Below are 12,260 nucleotides of genomic sequence, written 5' to 3' on the forward strand. Positions count from 1 at the left end.
TAAGACGTCCTGACTGGGGACAATGTTAGTTCTCTTCAAGGGTCCTAGTTTCACAGCAGATTCTCAGATTGTTTTCCCATCCCGCAGCAGGGGTGTTAGTCTAATTCCAGGGCTGTAATTGACTTTTGTTCCCAAGGACCTTAGGGTCATGGGTTTACCAATACTGTCTACCCTTGGAGCTCACAGTTTATCTTTTTTTGTGTGGGAGAAGAATCACATTCTTTGAAGATCGTCCTTATTTTCTTGCAAGCCCAGAAATGCTTTACAAAAACCTATGATTATTATGGTTTATCCAGGAGCTGGTTTCTACTGGGGTTAGAAAACCAAAATCCCTGGTAGAAACGGACACCTCTTCCGTAGGGCACTTGGTAGTATCACCTCGAAAATGACTGGACACACTACGTCTGGTGATAACAAGATTTTTTTTAAAAGGCCAGGCATGAAGGTTTTATTGCTAGTTTTAAATTCTTTCATGAAAGTTGTCATTTCAAGTGAGCTAGATGGTTAAAATAACATTCAATTTTTAGCGTCTACAGCAGAACTGAGCCTCATTCACTGTGTTACCATAGCTGGGTCCCAGGGCACTGACGAACTTGGTCTTCTTTAGAGGCAAGAACTGGAGGGAGCTGGAACATGGGAGGGCACACTTGAAAATCACGAGGTGTGACAGCTGAAGGACATGGTCTCACCTGGTGTCTGTGGCTCAGCGTCACTGCAGAGTCCCAGCTGTAGCTGAAAAGTCCTTTGGTTATTTTTCCCAAGACAGCAAACCAAATCTTTATTTTACGCTCCTGCAGCCAGCTCGCTCTCCCTCCATCCACCCATTTTGGAGGTCCAGCTTACTGCATCTCAGAGAGAGGAAGAGCGTTTTTGATAACCAGTATTGTTTTATTCATGACTCTTCGTGCCTTTGTTTATTCAGTTAATAAATGCAAGAAAGTGACCATTTCTTTCCGAGCCCAGGCTCAATGTCAGAAAACACGTTCCCCTCATGACCTTGATTCTTCTGCTTTAAAATCCCTTTCCAAGGGTGGTCCCCTACTAACTCAACTCTTCAATAAGAACAATGATGATTGCTAATATTTATTATATACCAAGTTCTATTCTGAAGTCATTACATATATTTACCCCTCAAAACAATCCTAAGACACGGGGAGGGGGGTTTGGCTGTCTTCCTTCTACAGGTGAGGACACCGAGGCACAGACTCAAATAGCCTAAAGTCTCCCAGCCAGAGACTGGGGGCACTGACGACTGGTCCCGGGCGGTCTGAGAGTCTGGGCTCTAATCCCACACGCAGCCAAGAGCAGGCCTGCTCTGTGTGATGGGGTGAGTCTAATAACATGAAATGGACCATGTCGGTAGGGAATATAGGTTAAACCACAAACACACATGTTCCTCAAAGAAGAATATACCAGCTTTTAAATTTAAAAAATTTTATTACCAACAGTCTCTGCTGTTTGCTTACTCTTATTACAGTGATGAGAAAAAAATTCCAGAGCAGAGCGATTCACCAGCACTGTTACGAAGTTGCAAATCTATACTTAGTCACAGAGCAAGAATACACTTCAGATCAGCTCGAGCACAGAAAAGTGTTCCCAGAAGTAGTACCCATGTTCATTTATCCTGCATTCCAGGGCTTCCCAGTCCCCTTGGCAACTGCCCAACTCCCAACCCAGCCTCTTCCCACAGCCTGAAAACAAGGAATCACTCAAGCGAGATATCCCTTCAGAGTGTTGTTGAAAATACATTAGATGTAGAGATATCCCAAATCCCTGTTCTAAATGTTAAAAATATATCAAATGAGCACGTAGAGAAAAATATCCATAGGTATACTCTATTATGTGCTAATGAGTTTTTATCTCCCCCTTTTTGATAATGTCTTCAATGTCGTCTGAGACCCGACCTTTGTAGTCATTTGGTTCTATCGCATTTAACTTCTTTTGGTACTCTAGTGGCAAACCATTCTCTTTGGCACCCATGCAAATGACCTAGAAATAGTTAAAATAAACAAAAGTACCTCTTTTAGTTAGGAACATAATTTAACTTAGTATACTACAGCTGTATTTGCAGTATCAACGTATGAAATAATAGCTTACAGATAACTTTAGATTAACTCTAGCATAAACAATTATAGAACAAAATGGAGATACGGTCATTCCTTTCACAATGAGTATGAATGTGCATGGAGCTTTTACAGCCATGTGATCGAGCCTCATGGAATGTCAATTTTACTCAATAGTATGGTTTAAAATATTTTTATATTAAGACAAAAAACTTAGTGTATAGACTGTCCATGATCTTCTAAGAAAACATTTTTCAAGAAAAGTTAAAATACACAGGGAGCAGTTTCAGCTGAATCCCAGCGTCTAGCCTACCTCTGAATTAGACGTGAGGAAATGAAGAACCACTGCGTGCAGTGGTCCTTCCCAGATCTGTACCAGGCTAATCCTCTGGGTTCCATACTAGAAACTTCCAGAGCAGGCCCAGGAGCTGGGTCACCCACTCCGGACGCCGAGTCCTGATTGGGCCTTCTAACAATACCTAAGTGTGGGCTTCTGAAAAGGCATGTTGGGTCTCTCTATTTTTTTTTTCTGTGCTGTGGGGAGTGGTTTCTCGGAAAGGCAGTGTGACTTTTATTTTTCTGTCTAGGGATGGAAAACATTTCAGCAGTAGGAAATATATTTTTTCCTACTGCTGAATAGGGAGATTAATTATCCCATTCAAGTTAATCTTGGTGTTCATGTTTTGTGGAGACAAAAACAACACAAAAAACAAACAAACAAACAAAGATTACAAAAACCTGTGTATACAAAGGAAATACATGTCTGGAATTATATCTCATACATATTTCTAAAAGCATTTTTTTAATCAACAAAGTTTTAGGAACATCTATCATTATAAGTAAATCTCAACATTGCACTTCAGGTAAATAACTATAATTTTTGTATTCAAAATTTTTGATTAAAATGAATTGTTTAAGTAGAATTAAAAACACACAAAGCTTTTTAAAAACAAGATCATCTTTAGTTTAGCTCAGTGAAAAGAGCAATCACCAAAAATCTTCGTACATAGCTTACCTTTTTATACTGGGGCGAGGGAAGAGCGCTCTCATAATTTCTCATCTGATAACTTCGACAGGTTATTTCTTTTCCTTCTTGAGTGTAAACATTAATTTCTATTGGATCATACGCTTCTTCTTGCCTGAAACCAGAACAACCAAATTTTAACCATACTTGACTTCGCCAAGTGAGTTTACTAGATTAAGAATTTAACTATCTATGGATGTATTTGCTCCCTTTGTATTAGCATCTTAGGACATAGAACATACTACACATAATATTGCTTCATCAAAAGTAAACAGCATTTCAATTAGAAAACCTGAGACTTAGTATTACTTGGTCTACTTCTAACAGATCTCTTTATTTACCTGCTGTAAAAACATGTTTCAATGTAGTTATTTTCATGTTTATACCCCCAAAACACTGCTCTCTAGGCTACCGAAAATGGACTGTATGTTCAGAGCCTACCCAGCCAGAGAAGAGTTGAGAGGATGACTCATTCTTGTTCACAGTGGGCTATATGCCAGGAGTGTCAGAACATCCTCTCTTCCCAAGTCCTACTCTTTTCTGCCAACTTTCCTTGTACTAAACACTCTGCCACACAACTCATGGGAATCCTAGCTGTAAAAAGTATCAAAGCATTCCTAATACATTGCTAAAGTTTTTACAAATTATTATTACCTTTTACTGATTCAACTGCCATGGTAAAGAATTAGTTTTTAAAACTGGCTCTAATAAAAACTGAACAACTGCTTTCAAAGTCAATAAACATGTGCAACAATTACTAACATCTTCGTGCTTTTTCACCATATGAAACTACAAAGATTTTTATAAGACAAATAGAAGGAACACAAGGATGTCAATCTTTTACAGAAGAGACTACACATGTCACCCCCAAATCTCAATCCAAAAATGTGACCCTTCTAGGCTTTTCTTTTTAGGACATTTACATTATACCTCTTCTGTTAACTCTAAAGTATAAAGAATATGTCTGTAAGTATATGGTTTTGAAAAACCAACACATATATATGACCCACTTTTGGATTTTGTAATTACTTAACTTATAATTGGAAACTACCTACTTATCCAGAGAACTCATATTGCTTTTGTTCATTTTCCACACTACTCCCCATACTTCATCGCCAGGGCTTTGAAAAATGGTGGCTATACCTCCGTGCCAAATTTTACTTGTTTTGCCTTGGAAATTGCCAAAGTCAAGCTTAAAATCCTACAAAGAAAACCAAAGTGATATGATCAATATCCTCTTGAACCAAAATTTCCCTACTCAAAAAAAAAAAAAAAAAAAGAGAGATTTACCTTGAACTTCATGCAATTAAAACATAAACTTTGAGTTCCTTCTATATGTAAGAAGCTGTGGAAAATATAAAGATAAACAAAAACCCAGATCTCAAGGACTGAATGTATTTTTTCATATTTTTTCTTTAAAATTAAATATATGCTCAGAATGTACATGTATTTTACCACAAACAAAAGGTTTAAGGGAAAAGAAAAATCCCATAATCCCATTGCCTTAACACAACTATTTTCATTTTTGGAAATTACATCCCAGTCCACTTACATATAGATTTTAACTCAGAGGGTACATTATTGACACTGGGGGAGAGCTACATAGGGTCTATCACTCTCTCTACTTCTATGTATGTAAAGAGCATTCTCCTAGCATGTATCACCATGTTTGCCCTAAGGGAGCTGGCATTTGAGGGTGATTGGTATACTTATGAACATTAATATTCATAAACTATACTAATGCATCTACAATAATCATAAAAGCAGATAACATACTAGAAAATTACTGGGTTCTATACACCGCGCTATGAACCATTACATAGACTCATTTTTATTCTACCTAATAACTATTGTACCCATTTCACAGCAAGAAAAACTGGCTTACAAAGATAAAGCAACTTGTCTAAGGTCCCAAGACTAGTAAGTAATGGAGCCAGGATTCCAGTTCAGTGTCTTCCCTCACAGAAAGGGCATAGTCCTGGGGAAGATTAAAAATTCTTACTTGGCTGTTTGGTCTAGGAAGATTTCTTTTCCATCTTTCTAGAAATTAGCTTCCTTAATAATAAAATTAAAAAGGCTGGAATAGATAGTAAGTCTAAGGTTTATATGTTATTCTTGTCACCTTTATTTCTTAAAAACCTTGTACATTTTAGGGAAAAGGTCGTTTTGCAGGGCCAGGATCTTCAACTGTAATATTGGATATTCTAGGACCAAGCATCCCATCAGAGAATCTGGTAGAAGTTACAGCCACACTAGGAACTGGTTGTCTGTTGCTAAATCCAAGAGATAATTTTCATTCTTCATCTTCTTCCCCTTCTCAGCTGCTTCTGACATCATTAACCACTCTGTCTCCATCTGCCTCCTTCCTGACTTGCAGGCTGTTCCTTGATCTCCTCAATCCCTGTGCCAGCTCCTCCTCCACTATCCGGGCTCTAAATGCTGGGGTTCCTATGGGCTCAGTTTAGGCCCTTTTCTCCGTTCATTCAGTCGTTTGCTCAAGCCAATCTCGTCCCTTCCAATAGCTTCAATTACTGTCCAGCATTCCAATCATCTTTTAATCCAGCCCAAATCTCCCTCTGAGCTTCAAAAGTGCTAAGAATAGGCCTAGCACATACTGAATACTTAATAAATGTTCGCTAATATTTTCCTGCTCCCTTGGATGTAAAACAAGCACCTCAAACTCTATGTTCAAACCGAGCTTCATGGTCCCTCCCAAACCTTACTGTCCTCTTTGCAAACATCACCATCACGCACACTATTATTACACCAACAACCTTAGTCATCCCTATTATCTCCTCCTCTCTTCATAATTAATCACCAAGAAGATGACAGTGTTACCTCCTAAATATCTCCCAAACCAACCTACCCTCCACCTCTACCACTCAAGGTGCCGTAATCTTTAGTATGGACCACACAAAAAAGCTTTCTAACTGGGCTCCTCACATCCACTGTTTCCCCTCGTCCACAGCTGCCAGAAGAGTTTCCAAAGACGTAAAGCTGATCTTTTGTTTGCTTAACTTCTGTAATGGGTCTTCTCATTGTTCTGAAGATAAAAACCACCATCTTCTTCGGCCTCTGCGGTACTGCGACATGTGGCCTTTCCCTACCTCTGCAGTCCTCATGCTGTGTCCTCCTCACGTGCTCAGCTCCTGCCTCCCCGGCTGCATGACCCAGCTTCTCTCCTGAGGTCTTGTGTATATGGCATCCCTTCTGTTTTCTTTGCTTCTTCCCTCCCCCAACCATCCAGTCTTGGCTTTAAATCACATTTTCAAGAAGAGCTTTACTGAATATCCCAGTTAGGTTAGGTCTCCATGTCATCCAGGGGTGTCCAAACTTTTGGTGTCTCTGGGCCACACTGGAAGAAGAAGAGTTGTCTTGGGCCACATATTAAATATACAAACACTAATGAAAACTGATGAGCAAAAAAAAGAAAAAAGAAATGTCTTGAGTAAATTTACAATTTTGTGTTGGGCTGCATTTGTAGCCATCCCGGGCTGCATGCAGCCCACGGATTGGACACCTGTTAAACTTTCATAGCACCTTGTATGTCTTCTTAAAAAACAAAAACAAAAAACATTTTTTTTAGAAAATGGACTAGAGTAGTTTTAGATTCACAGCAAAACTGAAAGGAAGGTACAACATGTCTCCTTCTTAAGACTAACCATACTGTAACTGAATAATCATTTGCTTGATAGCTCCTCCCCTCATCTCAACTAGAAGTATCTGAACCTGCCCACAGTTGGGGAATTCCCTACCTTATGTGTCTGGTGGGGTAGAGAGCGCCAGAGCCCGACTCCCAGTCTTGAAGCTTTGAATGCTAGAAGCTGGTTCTACCAGCTTTACTTGCCATCAGGGCACCAGCATGTGGCCAAGACATCGCCAATGTGGACACCCTTTGGGGCTTTGAATTGTGCCCCAGGTCAGCAGAAAACACCCTGGTGGCGGCAGTCCTGTCTGGGTTTCAGGAGCTGCAGGGGTATTGTGACAGCAGCGGGCAGGGTCCAGAGCAGGTGGTGCGCACGATGCATGAGGCCGTGTCCACATTTACCGAGCTCCGCAGGGGCGCAGCAGCGGTCTCCTGGCTGCGTCTGTCTCCGCCGCTGGCTGCATAACAGCTGCTGGCCTCCCTTTATGCCCTCCCTTTGTGTGCGCTTTGTGGTCCTAACTTCCTGGTCATTCTGTAAGCTCTCCAAACTGCTTTTCAATACATTCTTTTTCTGCTTAAGTGAGACACTCTTTTGTTTGCCACTAAACCCTGATGATGACAGCAAAGGCCATGTCTGCCTAGTTTAGCAAGCCAAATGGTTTTGTAACAATGTGCCTGTGTGCTTTTATAGCCTGGGAGGTCCTCAAAGCAGCCAGCTTTACTCAGTCATCTTTGTGTCTCCAGGTAAGGGCTAGAGGAATATGTACTAATGAATGAATGGAATGAACTGAAGAGCACTGAATTTTTTTTCCGCTCAGGTTGGTTACCGTCATCCAGCCACTTAACTGAGCATAGCCCTTACCAGGAATAAGACACGGTTCCTACTTTCAAGGTCTCTCAGGTTGTGTGTTTGGGGAGTGGGGGGAGGGGGGCGATGCGTGCAGGGTAGGTAAATGGACTTTTACAATAGCAGGTGACAAGTCCAGTAGCAAAGGTATGTACATAACAGAAAACAACTGATTCCCTGACTTGGGTCGGAGAAAGCTTCTCAGAGATGTCAATTGACTGGATTCAATGAGGATGCCCCTGAGTTGGTGGATGAGAGGCGGCCAGATCTGAGCAGTACGAGCAGTTTGAGGGAACGTTAGGAGGGGAGTTATCGCAGTCTGGGAAAGCACTGTTGTTAGGGTAGCAGAGCTCAGTAGCAGTCAAGCATAGAGCGCTGAGGGCGAGGTGGGCTTGTCCAGCAGTGGGGCGGCCAGATCGTGAAAATAAGACAGTTGAGAGGGCACAACATTGCAGGGTGCGGGGGAAGGAGCACTAACCTGAAGGCGGGCCACGCAGAAGAACACCGCCGAGGGGTTTTGGAGGTGGATCCGCTCGGTCAGCAGGTTGCTGCCGTAGGCGAAGTACAGAAAACACTCCTCCTGGCCTCGCTGGTCCTTTAAGTCCGAGGTCGCCATGTTCCGCCAGACACCCGGGCCCGGCGTTGGCAGCAAGGGTACGAGGAGAGGACAGCGAGCACAGCGCTGTGGCGTTGACCCAAGCTCAGTGGTCCCCACGCTGCCACCTCCAGTGTTGGGGGAAAGGCGAGAAGTGAGGGTCGGGAGAGTCAGAAAAGGCGAGCGCTCTTCTGATTGGCTGTAGGTCCCACGATGCAAGATGCCCCTTCTGATTGGTCAACCGCGCTGCCGCCTGTGCACTTTCCTCTTAGACTCGGAAATGCTCCATCCTGAGGCCACAGGACTCTGATTTCTCATTGGACACACCCCTCTCCTGTCCCGCCCTCATGGTCAAGGCTGCCTCCGATTGGTGGATGGGCGGGCACTTCGCCGCGGCAGGTCAGATTGCGTGGGCTCGTTAGGGGGTCGCGGCGTGCGAGTCCCTGGCAGGAGTTTCGGTCTCGGTGTGTGTATGGAAGGGCGCATGTGAGTACGTGGCCGTGTGTGCGCTTTAGGGGGATCGGGGCAGGTCTGAGGCGAAACAGCGGCCCTGGCTACGGCAGCTTCCTCCTCCGGCAGCTCGCCCCGGCCCGGTGTGGAGGAGTCTGTCAGGACCGGTCTGTTCACCTCACACGCTGATTCCCGCGTCCTCAGCCCACATGGTCTCCTTGATACCTTTTCTAGGGACCCTTTGCCTCCTGGAGAAGCCCCTCTGAATATCTCGGGCTCCCTTCCCTGACGGAAGTACCGTGCCGGGTTCAAATTCCAACGCTGCCGGTTGGTGTAAGTATTAAAAGAGTAATTTCTGAATGTCATTACGTCCAAAAACCCTAGTGTAAAATAAGATACAGGAGTATACACACAATGAGATAAAACTCTATATTGTTAACTTTGAAATGGAGATACTAGTATGAACTGAGGGCCTAGAAGCAATATCCTTGGAATCCAGATTTTGACCTCTAAATACTCGCCACTAAGAGGTACCAGGGCTCCTTGGGGAAAGGGCTGAGGCCACGTCCAGAGCTGGGAAGGAATGAGCGCTTGGGACATCTGGTGACAGAGAGTCGGGCTGTAGTAGCCAAGGAAAACGAGGTCCTTTTGGAAGGACATGGGAGCCAGCTTGAAGGAATGCCCACTGGCCAAAGTTAGAACAATTTGAGCTTCAAAAACAATGAGTGCAGTTGATTGAACATGTCATATGAAAGCCATTCCCCAGAAGGAGAGAGCTAAATCTAAAAAAACCAAGAATTTTCAAAAGCCCCCATTTCCCGTGCTATTTGCTGGTGCTGACTTCCACCAACTCTGTACTCTGAAAAGTGGTCATTGCAGAATATGAATTAAACGTTTATCCTGCCTTCCAGTTGCAGGTGTATTTCAGAGTAATCAAGTAGCCCCAGTTGATGTAGAAACAGTTCTTTATATAGAAATATGCCAGCCAAATAATGTAAAACGGATGATAGAAAAATCACTGTGTTGCAGACCCTAATAACTGATTCGTGCCAGGATCATTAACAAAAGGGCAGTAAGGAACAAAACATTAACATGTGCACAATTATTCTCCAGGGATTCCTTGCTGATCATCAGGGGAAAACATAATAACAGTGGAAAAATCTGGCCTCTCCCACTTTAACCTACATGAATCTTATCATCACTAAACGTGTACCAACCTGACTCCAGCATCATCTGTGAGTACTGTTTCCAAAAAATCTTTACTTCAACATAAGCAGGATCTACAGGATTGAAGAAAAACGTGACATCAAGAGGAAAAATCTAAAGCAAACTATGGGACATTCTGCAGGACAAATAGCTTAGTCTCATAAAGTCTGTCAGTGTCATTAAAAACGGTAGCAAAGCCCTTCACTCCGTTTCTTGGGCTGCTGCTCTTCTGGTATCATGGTGCCGTCGCTATGGAAGGGGCTGGTGGGCATCGGCCTTTTTGCCCTAGCCCACGCGGCCTTTTCCGCTGCCCAGCACCGTTCTTACATGCGGTTAACAGAAAAGGAAGATGAATCGCTGCCAATAGATATCGTTCTTCAGATCCTTCTGGCCTTTGCAGTTACCTGTTATGGTATAGTTCACATTGCAGGGGAGTTTAAAGACATGGATGCCACTTCAGAACTGAAAAATAAGACATTTGACACATTGAGGAATCACCCATCGTTTTACGTATTTAATCATCGTGGTAGAGTCCTCTTCCAGACCTCGGATACAACAAATTCTTCAAACCAAGATGCGCTGCCCTCTAACACATCGTTGAAGTTACGAAAACTTGAATCACTGAATCGTTAGGATTTTTTTACAGATCATAACAGGACAGGTCACAGAGCTGGAATGTTGGAGTTTGGGGTAAAAAACAACTCCCCCTGTCGGTATTTATAGCAATCTTTCAGACCTAATTTTAAAAAGGCTGTGGCCCTTGTCTGTATACTAATCAAATCATTGATGCAGTATGAATTATCTGTGAAATAAGTCTTTGATCTTTCCTAGAGAGAATTCATTTTTTCATTTTAAACAAATCTGCATCTTTTATAAAAGTCACTGTTCTGAACACATTTCTTTGGAAAAATGTTGATGTTTTTGTAATTGTTTTCTTAGATTTCTTTTCTTCTGCACTACAGTTTTTAGGATCCTTTGGGAAACGGTGTGACCACTGCATTTGCAGCATGAATGATAGTAAAATGGTCTTCAGCTTTTAACAACAAATGGACTTGCTATGCTTGTGTGTTTTAAATAAATATATTAGTGACCAAAAGTATGGAGAAATTATTAACAATTAAATGTGGTCCCAGATTACACAAGTGGTATGGAATAAATGTGCACCTCCAACAACTACAAGGATGTGGAAATAGCACTCATTGAGAAAGAATTCCATGTGCTGCCTAAAAACCTAAAATGACTTGCCTTTGACTCACCTCTCCTGCAAACCTTACATTCAGTCAGTCAGTAAGACCTGCAGTAAGCTTTGTATCCACCCTCCTTTTCATTCCCACACTCCCTACCCTCTCCCTGCTGGCGTCATCTCACACCTGGATTAGGGCCTCAGCTTCCTGCCTGGTTTCCCTGGCTCTGCTTTTCGGTGCAGGTGGGGTCCCGGCGCATACCACCAAGGACAGCACAGAGGTGGGTTTGGAGACTGGTCAGTAGTTCTTCAGTAGAGCCAAGGGTGTACGTGAGGAAGTGGGAGATAAGCCTGGAAGGAGATTAGTTTATGGGAGGACCTTGAAATTGCAGTACAAGTTCAGACTATTTGGTGGTCCAAGGGAAGACTGTTTGACTGGAGCAGAGAGGGCCCCTCTTGGACCTTGGGAAATTGCATTCTTGCAGTTCTGACCAGGATCGCCTGGGAGGGAACTGGGTGGGTCATGGCTGAGTGCTGGATACAAGATACAAGTGCGTTGTGGTAGGCAAGGTCATGGGAGCCTTGAGCTGGGGCAGCAGTTAGGGGGTGGAAATGAAAGGGAGGGAGTGAAGGTGCCATCTTTTAATTTGTTAATCATTTCACTCCTCTATGCAGGAACCTTTAGTAGCCATGTGTTGTTTATTACTTTATCAAGTTCAAGCTTTTGTGCAAGCCATTATTCTCTGATTCCATTCTGTCCAGCCAGTTTGATTTTTTGGTTATTGGTAAACCCTTTGGAAATAGGGACCACGCCTTTTATTTCTCTATACTTACAGTGATTTCTACAGCATAGATGAATAATAAATACATGCTGATTAGTTGAACTACAGTCAAAATCTCCCCTATACTTCACACAGGCTCCCAAATCTTTTTTTTCCTCTATGATTTTTTCTGGCTTGATTTACTGAAACACATGTGTCCTTTAACTCTGACTTAAGATTTAAAATTTATACAAATACTTTAGCATATGGAATTCTACATAAATTATATTGGCCATAGTGGTATTTCTATCTCTTCCCAGCTTAGAGACTGGCAAATGACAGGAGCATGCCAGAATATATTAAATCAGAAATGTTTTAACCCTGGCTGGTGTGGCTTAGTGGACTGAGCGTCAGACTGTGAGGCAAAGAGTCACCAGTTCCCAGTCAGGGCACATGCCTGGGTTGCAGACCAGGTCCCCAGTGGG

General features: G+C 42.8%; 2 protein-coding genes across 5 annotated transcripts; one reads left to right on the forward strand and one right to left on the reverse strand.

Annotated features, from left to right (window-relative positions):
* Window positions 1–1,366: 1,366 nt before the first annotated feature.
* Window positions 1,367–8,207, reverse strand: GGCT (gamma-glutamylcyclotransferase). The gene is made up of 4 exons (XM_054571321.1): window positions 8,059–8,207; window positions 4,143–4,288; window positions 3,079–3,202; window positions 1,367–1,989 (listed from the first exon to the last, which is right to left on the reverse strand). The coding sequence occupies exons 1-4, from the start codon at window positions 8,194–8,196 to the stop codon at window positions 1,846–1,848; spliced, it is 552 nt and encodes a 183-aa protein (XP_054427296.1). The 5' UTR covers window positions 8,197–8,207; the 3' UTR covers window positions 1,367–1,845.
* A 320-nt stretch (window positions 8,208–8,527) lies between these two features.
* LOC129068887 (ER membrane protein complex subunit 5-like) lies at window positions 8,528–10,927 on the forward strand. 4 transcript variants are annotated; one of them, XM_054571325.1, is made up of 3 exons: window positions 8,528–8,574; window positions 8,860–8,958; window positions 9,739–10,927. In XM_054571325.1, exon 3 carries the CDS (start codon window positions 10,069–10,071, stop codon window positions 10,462–10,464), a length of 396 nt encoding a protein of 131 aa, XP_054427300.1. In that variant the 5' UTR covers window positions 8,528–8,574; window positions 8,860–8,958; window positions 9,739–10,068; the 3' UTR covers window positions 10,465–10,927. The 4 variants fall into 4 exon arrangements, with proteins under 4 accessions (XP_054427300.1, XP_054427298.1, XP_054427297.1 ...); XM_054571323.1 differs by having other exon boundaries at window positions 8,540–8,661; XM_054571322.1 differs by having other exon boundaries at window positions 8,547–8,665.
* Window positions 10,928–12,260: the final 1,333 nt, after the last annotated feature.

This window comes from Pteronotus mesoamericanus, unplaced genomic scaffold, assembly GCF_021234165.1.
Source record: "Pteronotus mesoamericanus isolate MK-2021 breed Mesoamerican mustached bat unplaced genomic scaffold, CSHL_Meso_final contig_220, whole genome shotgun sequence".
Classification (NCBI taxonomy): domain Eukaryota; kingdom Metazoa; phylum Chordata; class Mammalia; order Chiroptera; family Mormoopidae; genus Pteronotus; species Pteronotus mesoamericanus.

Bases quoted from the DNA above. Each gene is read 5' to 3' on its own strand.
- GGCT (XM_054571321.1), bottom strand. From the start codon at position 8,196: ATGGCGACCTCGGACTTAAAGGACCAGCGAGGCCAGGAGGAGTGTTTT. The intron at 4,289-8,058 runs GTTAGTGCTCCT...TTTTCTTTGTAG, and splicing joins TCTGCGTGGCCCGCCTTCAG to GATTTTAAGCTTGACTTTGG. The intron at 3,203-4,142 runs GTAGGTAGTTTC...TTCTGGTTTCAG, and splicing joins AATATGAGTTCTCTGGATAA to GCAAGAAGAAGCGTATGATC.
- LOC129068887 (XM_054571325.1), top strand. From the start codon at position 10,069: ATGGTGCCGTCGCTATGGAAGGGGCTGGTGGGCATCGGCCTTTTTGCC.